The sequence below is a fragment of the Penicillium oxalicum genome, chromosome V, assembly GCF_001723175.1.
Source record: "Penicillium oxalicum strain HP7-1 chromosome V, whole genome shotgun sequence".
NCBI lineage: Eukaryota > Fungi > Ascomycota > Eurotiomycetes > Eurotiales > Aspergillaceae > Penicillium > Penicillium oxalicum.
This window is the reverse complement of record NC_064654.1, coordinates 24,205-45,059: the sequence shown is the minus strand read 5'-3', so window position 1 is coordinate 45,059 and position 20,855 is coordinate 24,205. Positions and strand designations below refer to the sequence as shown.

The 20,855-nt window shown below is 45.5% G+C and overlaps 4 protein-coding genes across 4 annotated transcripts; all 4 read right to left on the bottom strand.

Moving 5' to 3' along the window:
- Positions 1 to 5,286: 5,286 nt before the first annotated feature.
- On the bottom strand, positions 5,287 to 7,559 carry POX_e06162 (Multicopper oxidase aurL2; the record flags this gene model as incomplete). Its single annotated transcript, XM_050114987.1, has 6 exons — positions 5,287 to 5,457; positions 5,524 to 5,668; positions 5,777 to 6,508; positions 6,561 to 6,883; positions 6,951 to 7,136; positions 7,302 to 7,559. The coding sequence occupies 6 exons, from the start codon at positions 7,557 to 7,559 to the stop codon at positions 5,287 to 5,289; spliced, it is 1,815 nt and encodes a 604-aa protein (XP_049967447.1).
- Positions 7,560 to 11,909: 4,350 nt separating this feature from the next.
- Positions 11,910 to 14,563, bottom strand: POX_e06161 (uncharacterized protein; the record flags this gene model as incomplete). The annotated part of the gene is made up of 9 exons (XM_050114986.1): positions 11,910 to 12,250; positions 12,302 to 12,581; positions 12,668 to 12,770; positions 13,001 to 13,475; positions 13,714 to 13,896; positions 13,969 to 14,161; positions 14,232 to 14,294; positions 14,361 to 14,395; positions 14,458 to 14,563. The coding sequence occupies 9 exons, from the start codon at positions 14,561 to 14,563 to the stop codon at positions 11,910 to 11,912; spliced, it is 1,779 nt and encodes a 592-aa protein (XP_049967446.1).
- Positions 14,564 to 15,391: 828 nt separating this feature from the next.
- Positions 15,392 to 15,928, bottom strand: POX_e06160 (uncharacterized protein; the record flags this gene model as incomplete). The annotated part of the gene is made up of 2 exons (XM_050114985.1): positions 15,392 to 15,420; positions 15,481 to 15,928. 2 exons carry the CDS (start codon positions 15,926 to 15,928, stop codon positions 15,392 to 15,394), a joined length of 477 nt encoding a protein of 158 aa, XP_049967445.1.
- An 875-nt stretch (positions 15,929 to 16,803) lies between these two features.
- Positions 16,804 to 17,217, bottom strand: POX_e06159 (uncharacterized protein; the record flags this gene model as incomplete). The annotated part of the gene is made up of 1 exon (XM_050114984.1): positions 16,804 to 17,217. One exon carries the CDS (start codon positions 17,215 to 17,217, stop codon positions 16,804 to 16,806), a length of 414 nt encoding a protein of 137 aa, XP_049967444.1.
- Positions 17,218 to 20,855: the final 3,638 nt, after the last annotated feature.

Genomic DNA, 20,855 nt, shown 5'->3' with positions numbered 1-20,855 from the left:
TTTATTATACTAGAAGTATCGCTAATTAGGCTTCCGGATATCCTAAAAAATCTATCTCCGTATTCGTAGGTTCTGCAAAATCTTTAGGCTATAGCTAGTACTCCTAGACCGAAGTTTTCTTACTCGGAGAATATACCTTAAAGACTAACTTCCTAGTCCGGTCTTCCGAAAAGACTACTATTTTAACAGAACTATTAATTTTCTCTAGTAGTAGAAGCTATTATATCGCGTAACTAGATTCGTCCTAGGAGAATCTCTGCTATATAATCCTTTATAATTATATAGTAAGAGTGCGTTATAATATCGCTATTAAAATAGGTAAGCCTTCTGTAACTCCGTAAAAGGGACGCGTTCGGCTATTAATAGGCACTATATATAGCTTTAGATCTTTTCGAATATTAAGGTTTAATATATACCGTTTCTAGGGAAATAAGATTAACTAATAATCCCTAATTAATCGTAGCTTTAAGCTTATACCTATATACGTATACTTTATACGCAAGAGCCCTCTAGTATATTCCTTAACCGTACCCGAATTTCGCGGCGCAGAGATTCGTACCGATCTCCTAAGATCCTATACCCGCGCGGTTACTTTATCTACTTTTATAACTCGCTAAGTAGTAGCGAAGTATACGGGCGTAGTAGTATTCGTAGTATCTATAGTAATTATAGGTACCGAAGGTTCGAAGGAATTCGTAATATTTCTGACTTAGCTACGTAGTTATAGTAATAAATATTAGATTACCTAGTATAATAGGCGATATAGGAAAGCTAGCAATTTTCTAGTAATTTCTTCCTTATATTAGAGCATATCCGCGGAAGGTTTTAGGCGCTTTTAGATAGTCGACGAATTTCCCGTCTAGACAGGTAAGTAGGCGTCGAAATCTTACGTCTTAACTAGCTCTCTAGGTCTAACTACCCTAGTCTTAGATTTCTTCTATAGAAGAATCTCGCGGCTAACTATTTAGTTAGCGATCCTATTCCCGCCTATAAATTTCTTCTATAGAAGAAATTCGCAAAGGGGCTAGTACTATATCCGCTATTATATCGTCTTTATTAATAGTCGCTAGATATATCTACTCGGACGTATACTATACTTTCGTATAATTTCTAGACTAGTTAGAGCGCTTGACTAGCTAGTTATCTATTAATAGCGAAGACTTCTCCTTATATTTCGTCTTCGCTCCTTCTAATCCTTCGAAATTAGCGTCTTTTCTAAGGAAATCCCTACTAAATCTACCTAAGTAGTATAAATTTAGAGTATAGTAAGAATAGACCCTAAATATAATTAAGGCGTAGTAATAGTAGAGATAGCGTTAACGCTTACGCGTTAATCTTCTACTACTAGTACTAGTCCGGAACTATATCCTTCTAAAATTAGTTACTCTCTTGCGCGCCTCTAGTCTATTCTTACTAACCTTCCGAGTACTACCCGATTTAGTTTATTCCGGTAGTATAGTCCTTTATTTTATATACTTAGATAGACAGGATAACTAGTTACCTAATACCCTTTATTCCTATACTAGTAGTAACTATTAGATATCTATCTTATAGGTATATAAGCAGGGTTATTTCGTTATTATTTTTCGCGATTAGGTACTAAACTAAGACTCTCTTTTATCGGTAGCCTTCCGCTAGTCTTTAATAACCTTTAGTATTTTACTAATAGACTTTAAAAGCTTTCGTTAAACTTTCTAAATCCTATCCTCTTAGAGAGCTCGTATTCTTAATCGCAGAATCTCTATTTTTCGGAGTATCTATTATTTTCTCCTTGTACGATTTTTCTCTAGAATCCGCGTAGACCTAGATTCCTTTCTCGGGTACTACGTAGCCTATCGCGAGATTAAATCCTTCTAGTCCTAATTTAGATCCCTAGTAGCTTTTTCGATCTAATCGAAAGAGATCTATCTTTTACTCCTAGAAGGGTAGTTAATATTAATTTTCTCCTTCTTAATTAATTTCGATCTTAACTTTTCGGGTAGTCCTTCGATAAACTAAGTATATCGTTCTAAATCGCTAATATCTCCTCTCTTTACTAGATACGAGGAAATAGACGAAAAGGTAGTTAAGTATATATAAAAGTCGTCCTATTCGATACGATTCCTACAGAAACTCTATAGCTAGGTATAGATAGTAGCCTATAGGCTATCCGTATCGATACTAATCTTTAAAGTCCTAGAAAAACTCTTCCTTATTCTTCGCTTACTAGTTAGTATTCGCCTTAACCTATATACGCTATAGCTAACCGTAGTAATCTAGAAGGATCTCTAAAATTCGCGCGTTATTTCTTATATTATAGCGCTTATATATATTTCAAAACTATCTAAGAATTCTAATATATTTCTACCTTCGAATCGTAGCGTACTAGGGGTCCTAGCTTAGGTATAGTCCTAACTATATATCGCAAAGTTTATATCTCTGAATTAGGCGTATAAACTTGCGTTAGTATTAGCGAAGGAGCTAGTCTCGGCGTAGTAGCGGCGGTAGTAGTACTCTCTCGCTAAACCCTTTAGGCGATCCTTTAGCAGACTTAGAAGGGGCTCGATTACTAGGATTACGATAGGTATCGAAAGAGGTTATATTTATAGGTATATCTAAAGATATTCTATAGTCGTTTAGTTATTTAGATTACGATAATTACTTTAGCTTCGTAGGCTCTGTCTAGTCCGGATATTTTTAGGGTTTTTTAGGTATAATAGTATCTAGAGGGATAGCAAGATTCGCAAGGTAATTAACTCTTTAAATTTAACGAAGTCGTAAAATTAGTAGCTAGTCTAGATAGTAGCGCTATTCCTATTCTTTTCGATTTTTCTTCTATTTTTCACTCTCTTCTTATAGCTATTCCTTTCTTTTTTATCGCTTTTCGTCGTCTTTTAGTATACGTTTTTCTCGTGTTTTCTTCTATAGAAGAATTTTATAACTACCGTTTTAGTATAGTATTCTCTTCTAGTAAGATCGTTATATTAGCCGCCTATAGAAACCTTTCTAAAGCGATAAACTAACTCTATATAAAGTTCGGATAGACTAAGTTTATCTATTAATATAATTAGTCCGGAGATATTTTTAGTAATCAAATTAATATCTCTCGATCCTCTTAGTATCGATCGGCTAATAATCCGCGAACGAGCTAGGTATACTAGTCGAACAAAGGTATAGTATTAGCTATAAGACCCTCGGTAGGAGTAGCCTCCTATATATAGCTAAAAGTCGCGTATTTAGCTATAATATAAGGTATTAGTTTCGAATAATAGTCTTAATTTCTCTTAATTTTTTATTAGGGTTAAACGCGTTACCTACTTTTTCTGCAGAAAAGTACAGAATTTCTTAATTATAGCGGTAGTCGTAATAGTAGCGGTTGTAGCGGTCGTAGTCGTTCTAGTCGTCTTAGTCTTAGTAGTCTTAGTAATAATCTTAGCAGCAATCTTAGTAGTAATCTTAGTAGCAATCTTAGTAGCAATCTTAGCAGCAATCTTAGTAGTAATCTTAGTAGCGGATCCTTTTATAATCGTATCGTAGGAATAGTATAGTCCTCTATCTTAGCTACCTTTATTACAAAACCCCTGCGTCGGTCACTAATAAAGAGGGGAATACTCACGGTAGTCTGATCTTACTAGATAGGTCGAGTTATAGAGGAACCAAACCAAACCTACAAGCACGTAAGTCCTAGAATCCTCTAAAGTAATCGTAAGATCCGATATTAGGTACCAAAGGCAGGAATCAAAAAGAGTGTGATATTGCAAGTATAAGGAATCCGACTATAAAGACTGTCCTGAATCCTCCGTCTAAACTGTTATTCAAGTATAATAATGATACCGGATCCCGTAAGCTAGGTCCTAGATAACCTTCCTCGGCGGTAAGGCTCTCAGGCATCTCCTACTACTGAATATCCGCCTTTAAGTACATGCAACCGAATCCCCTACTACACTATTTAAGATTTGATAGACCTAGAGGGCTAGGTCCTTTAAAGAAGGAGGTAATATTACGAATTTAAAGGGCTAGACTAACTTAGGATAAGAGAGGGGACAGGACATAGCCACGCTTACCACGCCTACTACGTGTACTACGCGCGCAACGCGCACTACCTCAAAACTTGGGATGTTACTGTAGCTACTTCTTCTCTCTCTTTTCCCCTCTAGCTCTTGAGATTCTCGAACACTACGCAGACAAGTTTGAATGAAAGTTTATGAGTCGTTCTAAAGCTTTTCCCAACTGGCGTACAACAACAAACTCCCTTCCACACGGAGGCCCCTTCTATTCGGAGCTTTACTCTCACCGGAGTACTTCATTTTGCGGGGGTTCTTAGTCTTGCTAGTATGTTTCCAGGATAACTAGTTATAGGTCTTGGGATTCTATAACGACAACCCAGGAACGCCTTTATGAGCTCCAGGTGGACTGTCACGGCGCAAGTCATGCGTGGTGACTCAAGACGATTCACGATCGAATCGACCCCGCGTCGCCTTAGGGTAACAACCCCAAGGGCTCTGTGTGGGGCTGTGGGGACTCGGTACGCAGAACCTCTATGTATATTGTGGGAACTAGTGGAGCCTACCAGACCCCAGGATTCAGTCTTTGAAATCAGACCCTATAGACTTGGACTCTCTGCCTAGCCAACAGGTTCTCTGTCCTGCGATACAGACCCCATAACATAGACCTTGCAATTACTCGCGGCGAGGCGGCTCGCACTTCTGGCTCGAACTCGCGAGTAATTGCAAGGCCTAATAGAGGTTTAGGTAAATTTAATAATTTAGGTAGGATTTAGGGATAGAATTTAGTAAGAAGGAAGGTTTGTAGGGGATATATAGTGTTACAGTAGGGTTTAAAGTAAGAGATATTAATATTATAGTAGTCCTAACAAATATTAACAGACGCGTCTTTCCTTTTGTTAATATTAGATTTAGCTTCGATAGCCTAGTTGAATTTGCTGAATTTGTATTGGATTTAGTGATTTGAATTTGAATTTGGTAGTTTGGTGACTTTGGTAGTTATGGCTTCTATAGCCGAATTTGATAGATTTGGTGATTGAAAATTTGAGAACTTATGGTTTTCACAAATTTAGGCCTTACTATTACGATCGGGCTTATAACCTAATAGACCTACAGGTCTATAAGGCAAGGAAGCAATCTGGAGGCGAGACAACTGGGATTAGGAAGTCTATCTCAGGAAGAAGGAAGAAGAGAGGGAAAACCCACGAGCGGGAGAAAAACCCTCAAGGCACATGACTGCTGCTGGGCCTAGCAAACATCTGGAGATGGCAAACTCTCTCATCAAGTCACACTCTTCTCCCATTCACTGAGGGGGGATTTGACCGTCTTCCCACTCGGAGAGAGGGAACCAGTCGACGACCTCAGGTGGATGTGTCTCATTCCCGACGACGCTCCCTCCATATGTAATATATCCTTCCACACCGGGCCTATCAATCATTCCAAGCACTTCAGTCTGATTGCCCATAACCCAAACCTGTAATACATGTTAGAAATCTATCCTGAAAGACCGCCAGCCATTCATAATAACATGAGAACTCACAGTCTGCATACCCCACACCATGTGAGGTAAAAGATGGCAGTGAATCATCCAAACACCTGGCTCCGTGATCCTGAGTCTCCAGGCCCTCCATGCCGAGAGCGTGCCATTTGCCGCATTTCCGCTGTATCTGTAGAGATTTGTGGTACTGTCCCAAATCAGCATTCATATCTTTTAGGAAATTGCCTCATTCCCCGAATGTCCTCCCAGAAACCGAGAAGGTCGGAAAAGCGTAAAGACGGGGGAAGAAACATACTCTCTCCGGATTGGATGTGCCCCGGACTGTGCCCACAGCTCTTCATTCAAGGTGGCATTGTATATACCCTCACCGGCACCCAAATCCCAGTAATGAGCTCCATGAGCGTGCCATGGGTGGGTTTCCGTTCCGCCACCGTCAGACCCCGTGCCCTGAACGACGATCTCGAGCACCTCTCCAATGAGCGCCGGGAAAGCATGGGCGTTGGGGTCTATACCCTCATGTTGGAGAGCGACTTCCATAGACGGCCAATCTGAGCCGCCATCTTTATAGAGAGAGACAAGATAAGGCTCCGGCGGAGTCTCTTCATTCCAGGTGTAGCCATTCAGTGTATAAAGCAGGCCACCGCCGCTGCTAATATGAAGATGAGATGTGATTTTAACTCTACGGGTTACTTCCGCAGCTGTTGGGTAATCCATTGCATTCATAGATGCGGTTGGGTATCGCGAGTCGTTGAAGGGGCGGAGCGTGTACTCTAACCAAGTAGTGTCTGTCTGCGGTAAGGTAATGGGGGTTGGATCCGCTGGTGGATAGATAGAGGTAACCGAATCATTAATTTCAGGGCCGTAGTTGAGAACTGCGTACGAGCGTGTAAGTCCTCCGAAGTCGCGGGTCTCTAGCTGTATCCAATATTGCTCCTTGTCTGGATTCCTAAGAGTTTGGAGGAGGAAACTGAACCGTTGGCCTGGGCTGACTTGCATAAATGAGGTGGGGTACATTTCCGTGTAGGCTCTGCTGATTGTTAATCTCATCAATCGGGTAAGGGGGATACGAAGAGGCATACCCGTCGGCTTCGATTACCTGTAACATAGGATGCGCCTCAATACCGATAATGTTAATTGATAAACCAGTCCCCCCAATAAGTCTGAAACGGTAAGTCTTTCCATGCTCGACGTTGATGACCGTCACCGGAGAGCTGCATGTCGTGCCCTCAGACGTCAAACCACCTCCTTTCCCATTAATAAGCACCATTTCTTGGGCCCTCTCATACTCCATAGGGACGGCCAGCAATGCCGCCTCGATATATTCGGTATTCGGGAAGACGTCTTGGACCATGAGGATGCGGTCATCCTCGTAGTCGTAGGGGCGGGCATCATGGTCTTCGATCTAGGATACATCAGTATGAGGAGATGGTGTGCCAATGGAGCAGAGCCTAAGAAATACGCCTGCCTACAATCAAGGGGCCCGTGCAAGAGGTAGCCTGCAAACCGACGTGCGAATGGTAAAAGTATGTTCCGGCATAACCCATGGGCACATTAAGTTCATAATCAAAAAAGTGGTTTGGAGGAATGGGCCATTGAGCAGCTGACGGAGTGCCATCAGAGAAAGGGGCTGTTGCCATTGTGAGGCCATGCCAATGCTGTTTGAATGTTAGCCGAACTGCCTACTGCAGAATTCGTGTCTCATCTCAATTCACGCCTCCCAAGGCTGGAAAACCAACGGAAAGGCATCGGGTGATGCGTTGGCGGGAAAGTGCGGTCGTGGGTAAGTGGGATGAGCAGAAGATAGCTGCGCCGAGACCTACCATGGTCAAGTTCTGAGTCTCGATATCATTGTAAACTCGGATCCAAACAGTCTCGCCTTCCGTGAATCGGAGGACGGGTCCTGGAGTGGTGCCATTGACTAGCACAACCGCTTTATATGGCACGCAAGGCTGCTGTGCGTCCTGTTCCGTAACGCGGAGGACGGCATCTGGGATGAAGGTTTCATCGTGAACCGCCGCAGATGTGACTCCAACCAACGCCGCAGCTACGGCAGATATGAGGGGGAAGGAGAAACGCATATTGAAGATTGAATGAGGAGAGATGCTCTAGGGGAGACAGATTAAGCCGTACAACCCCATGCCACCTTTATATTATCCTCTCCGGTCGTTCATTTACTGCAGTTGCAAGACACCTGGACCCACTGCAGCTCCCTGTCATCGGTCATCTGACATCCAGTGTCATGGACGAGAGCTGCAAGCGTTTTCTCTCAACTACAAGAATTGGGCGCCGATCCCATCTTCGCGATTTACATATACATACCAGGGAAATCCACGCCTGTGGGCCAAAATTGCGGAAACGATCCCGTTCGCTCATTTCCCCGTAATTGAAGTGTCCCTCACTACCATTTGAATAGTTTACCACTAGTATCGCGGATCCTAGCAAGCCACGGCTGATCTCTTACGAATCCGAATAGGGAAATCCGCCGGTAATACCGATTTCCAACATTTACATTTTTCACGGTTTTCCTATCCAATGACATCGTTATAAAATGTGATAATATGACATAGCAATAATAAGCTGTTGCTTGAGAATCAGTGATGGCTGGCATGGGCAAATATCTCGGAAACAGGATTAATATATCCCGAATGTCACGATATTAACCAGCCACAGCTACTCCCCCGAGTTCCATTTCTCGACCAGCTCGTTCTCGGGCCTCAGGATGTACAGAGTAGCTGAGGAAGTATCGGTTCTTTGCGCTGTCCATTGGCTAAGTGACTTGGTGCTTTGGCGAATGCAGTTTCCTCGCCGACAGCCTCTGCAGGGAGTTGGACCAGTCAGCAGGGAAACCCGGTGGCGATCTCGATGATCGCCCTATGGTGTCGGCCGGAATGGGTTATTGAAACACCGTGCAGCCAGAGATGAAGGTTAATGAATGCGCCCAATGTCTTACTTCCACGCCACCAAAACGGAAGCTTTCACTCACCACTAGTGCTACGGCGCTGAGACTTTGGGGAGGGAATATGGATTTGCCCTCTTACAGGTCAGTCGCAGCGTCAATCCTGTCGATCGGCATCACGGATCGTCGTTCAGGCACAATTCGGGTATCCCAAAGACTAGCTGAGCGCCATGCCTCTTTCTTCTCACTTTGTAGTCGCCTCTTGAGAAAAAAAAAGTAACAATGGAACAATGACCCCTGTAGCGTGTGCGTTGATTAATGATCCGTTGTCGATTCGAGACTTCAGTGAATTAAGCCGGGGGTATATAAGTGAAGCTAAGGCAGTAACCGTCGGCGCGCTTCGCCTACGGCTGGCCGACTGGGAGCGAAGCGACCAGGCGGCGTACATATTCGCGTCACCCATTTAAATACCGGCTTTTTACTGACTGCAGTCACCTATGTTTCGTATTTACCAGAAACAGCCACATGTTAAGGGTACTCAGATCAATAATCATGATAGCCATAACTTTAATACCGTCATTGTCAGCGTGTTCAAAGGTTAGAGCCGTGTCTATGAATTTTGTGTCTGCAGCAATGCCGGTGATTGGTTGTGGTTCAGTTCATCCCTTGCGTTAGCGATGATCACTGTGTCCTCATAAGTGAAGGAGCGGATCAGTGTATTACCTCCCCCCTTTTTCACCAATCACTACCCCGGCACAGGAACCAGAGATTCAGATGATATTCTGTCCGGTGTAAATAGATCAGAGTATGAAATCTGACGGATCATCGCGGGCGGACCACGGCGGTCACAACCGTGGCTGTTATTAACTGGGTTAAAAGCAGTGTCAGGTAATGATATCCGGAACATAGTGCTCCCTCTGGAGCTGATGTAAAAGGTGGTGACGTGTCACTGAAATATCGCCAGATCGCTCGAGTTTGCATGTTGACGGATCATCGGCACGTCGCCTACTTTTACGGTGTTAAAGTTATTAGCACCACTGTATACCGTAGAAGGCGGAATAGACATGTATCTCAAAATAATTTTCGAAATCGATTTATCTGATCTTTTATCATCTATTTTTCTTTTGTTGTCGAGCCTGAAAGGAGTCAAAGCATGGGGGAAACTGGCAATATTGATCTTTACTAAATATGCAGTGGCTGTATAAATATGAGATTAGGGATCTTCTGATCCACTGCTATTGGCTGATCTCTGGCATGGATTAGCAGATTGCGGCAACCAGATCGGACTCATCCATGTAAACTTAATCTTGGCCTGATCAACAACCAAGATTTGATCAAAAGTATAATTACATTATAACAAGACTCACCTCCACGGTGCTGACTTGAATTGAACTCCTCTAAATTTGTACTCTTCACTCAATCATTTTAATGATTACTTTAACATTTGAGATTTCCTCCAAGGTTCAGACACCATCTGATCTTCAATGGTGCCCATATGAGTAGTACATTGAGGATCGCCCTCAGCTGGGAGTAGCCTTTTACATTCTTCTCCCTTATTTACCTGGCTGCGTGGCTGGCTGAAAACCGATCGCCTTTAGATGTTGTCGGCACTTGTGCAACTGTGGATGGATGGATCGACGGATGATTTCATTTACCCTGCCTGGTCCTTTGGAATTAAAGAGTTTTTGAAATTTTTTAGCTAAATTTTGTGTCACATAGCTCTTTCCCCCTCTGGCGACAGGGTTGCAAACCCCACAGCTCCACTTGTATGCCGGAAATAAATAACAAAACACCTGTACTCAATGCAATACTTTGACTTTGGCATAGATTGAGTTTTCTGTGTCTGCATTACAATACACTAGCGCCGGTAGATTTTGCAAGTGTTGGACAGAGTGGGGAAAATGTAGGTGGCTGGCGGAGTATGTAATTACATATCCCGTCTATAGCTCCAGCTTTGTCTTTGTTTTCTCATACTATTTGCTTGATTGTACACAACAGGCTATTCACAGTATGTGACGATGACAAGAGCTGGGGCATCACTCACCGAATCATGATACTATACCTGAACTAGGAAGCGACCGATACCGCACACAATGATGTGATGGAGGTCGTCCCCGATCTTACTAAGAAGTGGACAGAGTCAACCGCGGCTCGGCCATGCTTGAAGGCTCCTTGGCCTTCAAGCCTGAGTTGGAAAGAGCTGCCCGCGGCGCCAGCAAGGGCTTCGGCAACGGCACGCGCGTGTATCGGTAAACTCTGGGAATCTGCGTATAGCATCAAGCGCTTGTCTCTTTCAAATGGTAAGATAGATCTTATTAATTTAGCTGAATCTAGCTAGTTATTTGGTAGCCACGTCTAGTGCTTATCAACAAGATACCGAAGACAATCGTAAGGACAGGCAATACCCCAATAAAGCAGGTCTAACGCTGTAACTGACTGACAAGCTCTGTAATTCCCAAAATGATTTAATGCATGATCAGAGGCGATCCACAGAGTCATGAAGCAAAAGCTAGAGGCGCTGACCAACTTGGCTTTGATGTCATTAGCGCAGTCTTCCCCCGAGTAAAGCGCATAAATACTTACACATCCCATTCGCCAGTCTCAAACGACTGCAGATGAACCCTCACAGAAGGACTGTTGAGATAGGAAAACAATACCAACGTGTGGATCTTGTTCAGTCGCTTAAAATCTGCCATTGGACTTTAAGTTGCGGCCATTAGCATCTTTACACGGAAGGAACTGTGAACTGTACCAAGGAGAACACCTACTACCAAGATCGTAGGTTCGTTTCTTAAGACTGGGCAATCTTTGTCCAGCCTTGCTGTTGGAAGAAGGATGTCAATCCCTTGATCAACTTTTGATCGCCGTGTCCAAATGTTTGAAAGTAGATATTGTGAGGATTCACATGTGGTGATGCTTGATGCCTGTTGTTTGATGCCTGCTGCCGCAGGCGTCCCTCGTGTATTTAGATCGTCTCTCGTTCTCTCACTTCTCTCTTTCTTTGCGGTGTGCTAATTATACCACCAACCACTTGTATTCATTTGCAGGCACAGAACTTCGTCCGTGTACAATAACATGCCAAATGGGAGGTGGCCACTTCGTCTTTTTTGCCTGGAGTACCTAGTTCAATCCAATACATTAAGTGGTAGGGATATCCTGAAGAGTCTTGTATCAGTACGATGGATTGAGATCTGATATGTCGTGGAAGCTATCAAGGGAAAATTTACGAGAAGCCCAGAATGGCCATGATTTATTCAGCCTTGATCTTGTCCATTATCTAAGTATATATCATATACGCATCCCCCAGTTTTACTACAATAATATACAAAATACAGAATGGAGAAACTTCACCTCCCAGCATTCATACGCCATGCTACTCCCGCGGCCCAATCGTCTCCATCCCATCCATCCACGGCCTTAGCACCTCCGGCACAACAACCACACCTCGCTCCGCATCCCACTCATTCTCAAGAATAGCAGCCAACACCCGCGGAACGGCCATGGCAGTTCCATTCACGGTATGCGGGAACCGCTACTCTTTGAGCGCACCACCACGGACACGGGTCACCAGTCGCCGACTCTGATAATCCGTACAGATGGACGCCGAAGGAACCTCGCCCCAGGCAGATTCAAGCTCTGACGCGGCGGGATCGACCGGACTCATTGAGTCAGGCGTAGGGCGGAATCGTGACGGGAAAAGCGCTTCTATACCGCGCTTGCGGGTTGCACTGGCGCCTAGATCGCTAGTGGGTATCTCGAGGACGCGGCAGGGGAGATGGAGGGACGTGAGGATCTCGGTTTGGATGTCTAGTAGTTCCGCAAAGAGTGTGTCTGAGGTGGGCTTGTCTGCTGCTGTTTCAGAGACGAGGTTATCTGTCTAGCCGAATAGCTCGACCTTCGTAAACTCGCGAACACGGTAGAGACCCTTTGTGTCGACGCCACGCGAGCCCGCCTCTGCGCGATAGTAGCGGCTTGCGCCCACTAGCTTAAGAGGGAGCTCGGAATTATTGATATCGCGGCCTGTATACATTGCCGCGAGGGGAACTTCTGCGGTTCCGGTCAACGAGCGCGGTGTCTTTGTATCGCGGTCGCGCTCGTTCTGCTCAATTGACCAGATTTGCTGCTTATTGTGCTGGTCGCGCGGCTGGAAGCCGTATGCCTCGGCGATGTAGGAGTAGACGATTGATGGCGGCGAGATAGTTCTCTAGCCGCGACGGCGCGCTACACTCAAGGCGTATTGGACTAGCGCTTGCTCTAGTATAGCGCCCTCGTTGATCAGGAAGTACTAACCCTATCCGGTCGTGGTGGCTGAGCTTGTAAAATCGAGAAGACCGAGTTCGGTGCCGATGGTAATGTGCGATCGAGCTTAGAGCTCTGTAGTGGACTGACGCGTCTAGGCGGGTGGGATTTAGGGGTCAAAATTGAGATAATGGACTAGATGGGGGTCGTCGCCGGTGGGAGTCTCGGGGGATGAGAGGTTTGGGAGGGATAGCGCGAGGCGGTTGATCTCGTTTATGCAGTCGGATTTGGGGACGATTATGGCGTGCGACTCGTCTTTTAAGCGCTACACTTCTGATTTTAGGTCTCCTAGCTCTTTAGCCGTTGTTACCCCTTAGCTATTACTCTCTGTGCTGTTGGTCGAAGCTTGCCGTGCCGCAATGGATAGCTTTTCGATGGTCTTTTCCAGCTGCTTGATCTGCGAGCGCGGAGACTTGAGGTCCTAATCGAGTTGCCTGGCCTCGTCGGATAGAGCTTGAATCCTGGATGGGTATTCTGTATGACCCGCATAATTCCTGTCTATGCAATTCTGTGCGTAGAGCTCGGCATTCTGGCGGATGTGTTTCACGTCCGGCGTGGGTTTGGGAGCTGTCGCGGGTCGCAGGATCTGCTGGTGCCGACGAGTCGTCGAGAATGAGCGATATGTCTGGAGTCGAGGCAACGCATTTCAGGGGCTCAATCTGCAATTGAAGTAGATATAGGGGGAGGGAGAGGGTGCCATTAGCGAAGGCGGATGGAAGAAGAAGCCGTCGGAGAAGGTGAAGGAGTGGAGATGAGTCTTTGGGCGGGTTTGGAGTGGGGCCATCACGCCCATCGAGAGCTGTGCCAGTACGGAGTATATATGAAGCTACAGACTTTGTTTTCATCTATTCTTGTGCTATTATTGCTATGTAATTAATTGAAGACGAATATGGATCAACCTGTGAAATCTCATGTATTCATCACGGTCATGTCCAAGGCATAGCTAACGTAAAACTGCAAATTTCTTTCTGGTCCTTATCTCAGTCTCCCAATTTAAGCATCACCCAGTCCCAATTTACTTTTCTTGATCCTCGCACCCACCCCCAGTAATACCAGAATGATCGCGATGACCACACCCCTTGTGGGAATGTGGATGGCATTCAGGTTGTAGGGTGTCTGGGTCGCCGCCACGACAGCCGAAACCTCCAGCAGGAGCAAAACATATCCAGACCAGCGATGATATTTGAAGACTCGCTTGCCAGCGTCGACGCTGCCAAGCACTGTGACGGGGAAGAAGAACTAGATGACTCCGACGGAGGCCTGGAGAATTATCGCGCTGATAGTGGCCAGACCCAGGATACTGTGAGGAGAAACGAAATGAGGGTGGTCGCCCTTGTTTATCTCGATGATCAGGAAGGCACTGAGGAAGCACAGAATACCGAGTAGCTGGAAGGTATAGTGGATGCGGGTGCCCAGCAGTTTCTGGTCGGGAGTGGCGGTCGGTTGGAGAATTAGAGCAGCCTGACTTGCAGGAGGAGGGCGGTGCTGGCCAGTAGCTAGAAATAGGATTGTTCAAGAGACAAGACGATGGGCAAGCATGACCGCAGTCACTTACGGGATGTCCCGTGAAGAGAGCGAAGGGCAAAGCTAAGACCTTGAACCAGACGAGAGCAACCAACTGTTTACCTGTTAGGTATTCAAGTACGCTTGTATCCGTTATTGAATCATCCTGAGAGGTACTTACAGTCCAGATCCCCGCCTGTGCAACACTGGCAGTGCCTATTGGACACCATAGTCAGTCAACCATGGCCAACAGATATACCCATATGTTCAGTACGGACCAGTAATCAGATTCCAGGCAATATGAGCATCTTGCTTCTGCGTGGTTGAGTTAGGCGAGCCTAGGAGGGGTTCCTGCTCTCGAGACTCGTCTGTGACCGACACCATTTTGGAGGTGGTGATCGAGTTGATGAAGGGTAGACTGAAAGGGAATTGTCTCAAGGACGTCCCTGAAAGGAACTCGCTACTGCCTATATAGTCGACCTGATCGATCTCGGTTCAAGATCAAATCGGCAGGAGGGGCAACTGGATGATCATAAATCTGCATGTATGCTGATCACCCTGATGCCCAACAGGATGAATAGCACATAATAATAATCATGACCATCAATCATAGATGGTTATATTCATGGCCATCTCTGCAACTCGTGCAGAAGGATTGATCGAGTGCCTGGATTTGGCGTGATTATCGACTAGAATGACGACCCTAGCATGCGAGCAATCGGTAAGTGGAGGTCGCTTACCACGACTCAATTACCGTCGATTGCTAATGGCACAATCAGATTGCCTATTTGTTTACTTTACTTACTTGACCTAAGGCTTACGTCGACTACTCAATCGAGATTCAACCCAATCAGTAGTTCGTCTCCGACTCACTACTAAGGGCCCTCCTTCTGCGTACCCTTTGCAAGTACTCCTATAGGTCCGAGCACGTGTAAGACTTTAACGGTACGACTGCGGAATATACTTGAGGTACGTTTTGACCGAAGAACTGTCTACACACTGTGCAGCAGGACTAGCCCGTAATATCCGCCGTCGCATTTGCGGTGTTTGTCTATTCATGCAAAATATGCTGCAATTGCTTTGAAGGTGCTTCTGTCCCAAACACGATAGGGTAACTCTTTCTATTTCCACTAACGTCGACAATCTTCGGGTGTCATTTTGGGCGTTGTCCGATCTTACTATTCACAGCCAAGTAATAACATGGCTACCAATTCAGCTTAGCTCGGGCTGTTCCGCCTTGTCTAAAAGCAAAATCTACATTAGCATGGAAATAGAGTTAAGACTAAAGAGAAGATACTCACTCTGGATTTTTTCCAGTTGAAAGTAGATCGAAGAAGGTTTATGGTCGGTCAGCTCAAGAGATAGATCAGGTCTCCGGGACACGTAGCGCTTCGTGGCAAGGTCTTGGAATGTGAAAATGTGGTTTATCGTGTCAACTTGAACGACCCGATAGGTTTGTTTGGATCCATCAAGGTCTAGCTTGCATTTGCCACGCCTCGGGCATACGAGAGCGTTGTTGGAATTTAGAGATGTGATGACAGCTTCATCATCAGCAAGGCCGTCGGTATTGAATTCCCAGCCCTGAGCGTAGGACCTGTCGCCAAGTCTCACAATTCTTGCACTCTCAACATCATGGAGTAAGTAAAGTGATTTGCCGTCAACAACTTGTATGATATTATCACGAAATACCAGGCCATGCGCCGAGTTGCAGAGAGCGGCAAAGAGGCCGATCAAAACAGATGATCGCATCGTATTGTACAGTGGAAGTGTAGAATAGAAGATTCTTGATATGTAGAGGTTTGAGGGAAGTGACAAATGGACAGGGAACCGGAGGAGAAATGTAGGTATTTATATCCAATCGACTACTGTGCCAAAGGTCTTGACGTAATCCAAGTTATGGAGACCAAATGCGAAATGCGAAATACTATATACCTATTCCGCACGGAGTATACGGAAATACCCCTTTGTCCGGCACTTTGCAAAGCTTGCAGGCATTAGTATGCTGTAATGCAGATAAAGAGAAAGCAATACAGTAATCTACGCTTGAGTCACCAATCGCATTGAATACATGTTTTTGATATATATCTCCTGCTTTTACGATTTTTTCTGCATGATGCTGTTTCCAACTGACAGCATTCCTCAGGGGAATCGACACCTCACCGCGGGGCAATCAGCGGTGAGGCGAGATCGACAGACACCACAGACATGGAGACCTCAATATTGTTACACCAACTGCATGTCCCTCTTTCAGCTGAACCTCTCTTGCATTCAGCTGAATCTTTCTCATGTACGCCCCTCGTTTTAATGTCGAGGCAGGCTACTCGGGACTCGGAGGATCTCCGAGTACTCCATGTAGAGGATCATGTAAGATAGAGTACCTCGTTTGGTTCTTGAGGGTTCCTCAAGAAACAGTTTTTGCCAATTTGACTTGTTACTTTCTTCCTTACCTGACTGACAGGCCTTCTACCGTGCAAGTAGATTTTATCTTTACACCCGCATATCAACTCGTACATACTCCGTAGAGATAGCCAGATAGGGATAATTGATTTTACAACTATTATTACTATCCCGCCTGCGTAGTTCCGTAATACACGACACAAGGCCTCTTTCTATTGATTTCTGCTCTATTTCTGTACATTAGCCTTGACACAGTTGCCAGTCTCTGCTTTCGCCATAGCATACCCATACGAATAATCCGTTAGCAGCGTCTCATCTGTGGATATGTATTGCCGGCACTCTTGCAAATAGTGGTAATGCCGACGAACAAGAACTTGTAAATGAGCGTAACTCTCCGGCGAAAGAAGTCCGACATTAGGGGCTTCTGCGATCAGCCCCTGGAGCTCAATCAGCGCCGCGAAGATACCGAGTAGAGCAGCCAAGTTTTGGAGTGGTTTTAAAGATAGCAGAAGCACCTTATCTGCGAATTTGGAGGGCCAACGAGCAAGGAGCATCGACAGGTCAGGAGGAACTGGGAGAGAGGCTCGTTTAATCATCTCTATGCCAATCTCAACAATACCATCGGTGAGTGATTCATCCATCCCTGCGACCACCGTATGTTCTATCCTATGGGAGTAATTCAAGTCTACTAGACTGGAATTAGGTGTGGGAGCTTATTGTTACGAACCCTGCGACATGAGGGGTCGCAACCTACAAATGGGCCATCAAGAGCCAACCGTTCCGCGGCCATGACCGCCCGAAGGTCACGTGCAAGGAACATAGCCGAAACCATAGCGCTCCCACTGTCGTCAAAGGATACGCGATAACTTCAGACCCGCTACGAAGGCCACGGTATAGGACTGACCGTCCTAGGACGGAGCAGGCCGTGCGACAAACGCTACCCCACGATAGGGGACGTCACGGGGACGAGATTATTATACTAACGCCTATAGTTCGTAGGAAACCGCGGGTGATCCCACGATACTAATACCCGCGAGAACGAGGTAAGCCCGCGGTAGTACGTAACGCGCCTTGTTTACGCTAAAGTTACGAAAGGCAGACTTATCGGGTAATAAGCCCTTAGCGTTAGGATTACGGAAGAAGGACTTATCGGATAATAAGCCCTAATATATCGCTTAATAAGTCGAGACTTATCAAGTAATAGGAAGGACTGGATATATAAGGACACTCTTTTTAGCATTATATATCTAGTTCTTCGCGATCAATTACATATTGTTACTTAGTTACTACCTTAAAGCACTTTGCACTCCACGGTTTAACTCTAAGACAAACCCAACCTATAGGTAGAGGATTTACTTAGTGGTAACACTTAGTGATTAACCTACTTAGCGCGCACCTCTGGCACGTCTTGTGTGGTCCCGGAAGGAAGGATATGGCCATCCTTGGATATTGATGCGGGACCACTCATCTATATATACCGTTGCAGGACAAACCATCCTAACAGATGGTTTGGCTTAGACCTTTTGGCCTAATGGATTAACCAGTGAGTAACGGCATGGTAGGATTCCACTTGCAAGACACTTAATAGGATCCAACCCGTAGTAAGGCTTTGCGAAGCAACAGTACGATTAAGAGACCAAGTCTTGAGATTGGAAGTTAGGATAGTAGGCAAGTATCGGCCCGGGACGTTCTAACTTACAGTGACCAGTCGGCACCGCGTAACATCTGTCCTGCGATACAGACCCCCTAATAACGGGCGGATTATTAACGGGTCGTCGGTATAGATATTTCTTCTCTAGGTAGCTAAATAGGAAGATTTAGTAATTATTAAGAGATCTATAGCGCAGGACAGAGAACCTATTAGCTAGGTAGAGAGTCTAAGTCTATAGGGTCTGATTTCAAAGACTGAATCCTAGGGTCCGGGTAGGCTTTACTAGTTTCTATAACATATATATAGAGGTTCCGCGTACCGAGTCCCTATAGCCCTATATAGAGCCCTTGGGGTTGTTACCCTAGGTTAACGCGGGGTAGATTCGACCGGGAATCGTCTTGGGTCACTACGCATGACTTACGCCGTGACACTAACATATATCCCGCCGTACCCGCGGGCCCTAACTACTACTTATAGAAGCAGCTACCTTAGTTCCTTAGCGATTAGCCTGAATCATATACCTAGGGTTACCTTAGGACCTTTACTCTGATCTGAACCTCTATAGGACTAGACTAGTAGTCCTCATAACTATATAGGGCTAAACGGGGGTACTCATGTAAGCCTTGGCTTACGTGACTACCCTTCCGGGATCTCAATATTATTCAACTTAGCTTGGATTAGCTGCTTAATCGTATCAAAGCAGTCCTATTGAATAATACTACAGAGACGAAATAAATCTACCGGCAATTAGTACTAGCGAAGGCAATTGCGCGGTATCAGACACGGGAAATCTCCTATACCTTACATAGGGTTCGCTACCTCGTAGCCTTTATTCGTGTAAGCCTTCATCGACGGGAAGCGTTCAACAGACTATAGATCGCAACCAACGCAGAGAAACTTCTACCGATTTAGGATATAAAGTCTAAGCAGAATTCAATATTTCTTATACTTCGTCGTGCGAAACGCTTACAGGCGTCCTTTATACTATTCTACGAGGAATATAATTGCAAATAGATATTATTTGTGAAGGAAATCATGGAGGTTGCCTTACTAAATGGTCAGGCGAGGAGATTCCCCCGACCATGACAGAATCCCTGTGTTACGCGGTGCCGACTGGTCACTGTGAGTTAGAACGTCCTGGGCCGATACTTGCCTGCTATCCTAACTTCCAATCCCAAGACCTGGTCTCTCAATCGTACCGTTGCTTCGCAAAGCTTTACTGCGGGTTGGATCCTGTTGAGTGTCTTGCAAGACGTGCCAGAGGTGCGCGCTAAGTAGGTCAATCACTAAGTGTTACCACTGAGTGAATCCCCTACCTGTAGGTTGGATTTGTCTTAGAGATGAACCGTGGAGTGCAAAGTGCTTCAAGGTAGAACCAAGTAACAATGTGCAATTGATCGCGAAGAACTAAATACATAATGCTAAAAAGAGTGTCCTTATATATCCAGTCCTTCCTATCACTGATGAGTCGAGACTTATCACTGATGCGCCAGGACTTATCACCGATGAGTCTATCCTATCACTAATAGGATATAGTTACGTGATAAGTTACTAGTCACTCGTACTTGGGGTGTAATTCCGGTGCTAGTAAAATAGCGGCCGTTTCCTGCGTCGCGCTAACCGTCTCATAGAGTAGGAGGGTATCGTTTGTGTCGGTTAGCTGTAGGCTGCTTCTGGTGCCTGCCCTGGATGTCTCCTCCTCGGGTCCCTCGGGGCACGCCCAAGTATACCGAAACGCACGTGACAACGCTATTCCCTAGTGTCCGCAGAATGATTGGTCCTCAGTCGTCACTCAAATAACTGCGGCCCCCGCGCTTCTTTGAGGTCCGTAACACCCTGCCGTTGGGCATGGAATCTCAGTGGGCTATAGCTCAGGCACAATGTTGGGCCGCGATCAGGCCGCGAGACCTGGACTTAGCATTTAAGGCCCCTCCTTTGAGTCCTTGTCTGAATCCCCTCAAAATTCAGTTTTTTGTTATCAGTACATGACAATTTGATTCACTCCTATTCCGCTCCCATTACGGTACCCTTTTGTTACCGGCCTCTCTACGTGATCAACTGGCATTCTCCTCTAGATAGCCTTTACCCTTACATTATTAGACAAGGAAGAATGGCGTTAGATTGCCTATCTTCTTTATCTCACGGAGCTATTCCTTAAATACACACAAGCACTCTCAAAGACTCGGGATATAACAGCACATCTTGTGTTCAGGATTTATAATACACTTTTCGAGCATCTTGAGGAGTCAATGAAGTAGCTCCGAAGAAAACGTATTCTATGGAAGAAGCAGATGTTTTGTACGTCTATACTACGGATCACCACCCCAGGTCTGGGCGTTGGATGTAGGTGTCCAGTCTTGGCTCAAGACCACCTTTACCTAGCCATTATACTTCCGACGAAGCTCAGCAGCCACAGCCGAATTGGCGACCAGAGTCACATCACCGAACAGCAGCTTCCGTACAGTTGATATTGATAGAATGAATGATTGGATGAATATGTCGAAGGATGGGACTTAGAGTGACCGACTCAGCCCCTGGAAGCCCAGCAATTTGTAGAGTCGAGTGCCTGGCATATTTTGGTTTCTTACCGGTATAATGATGTGCCTTGCCGCTGATAAAAAACAAAAA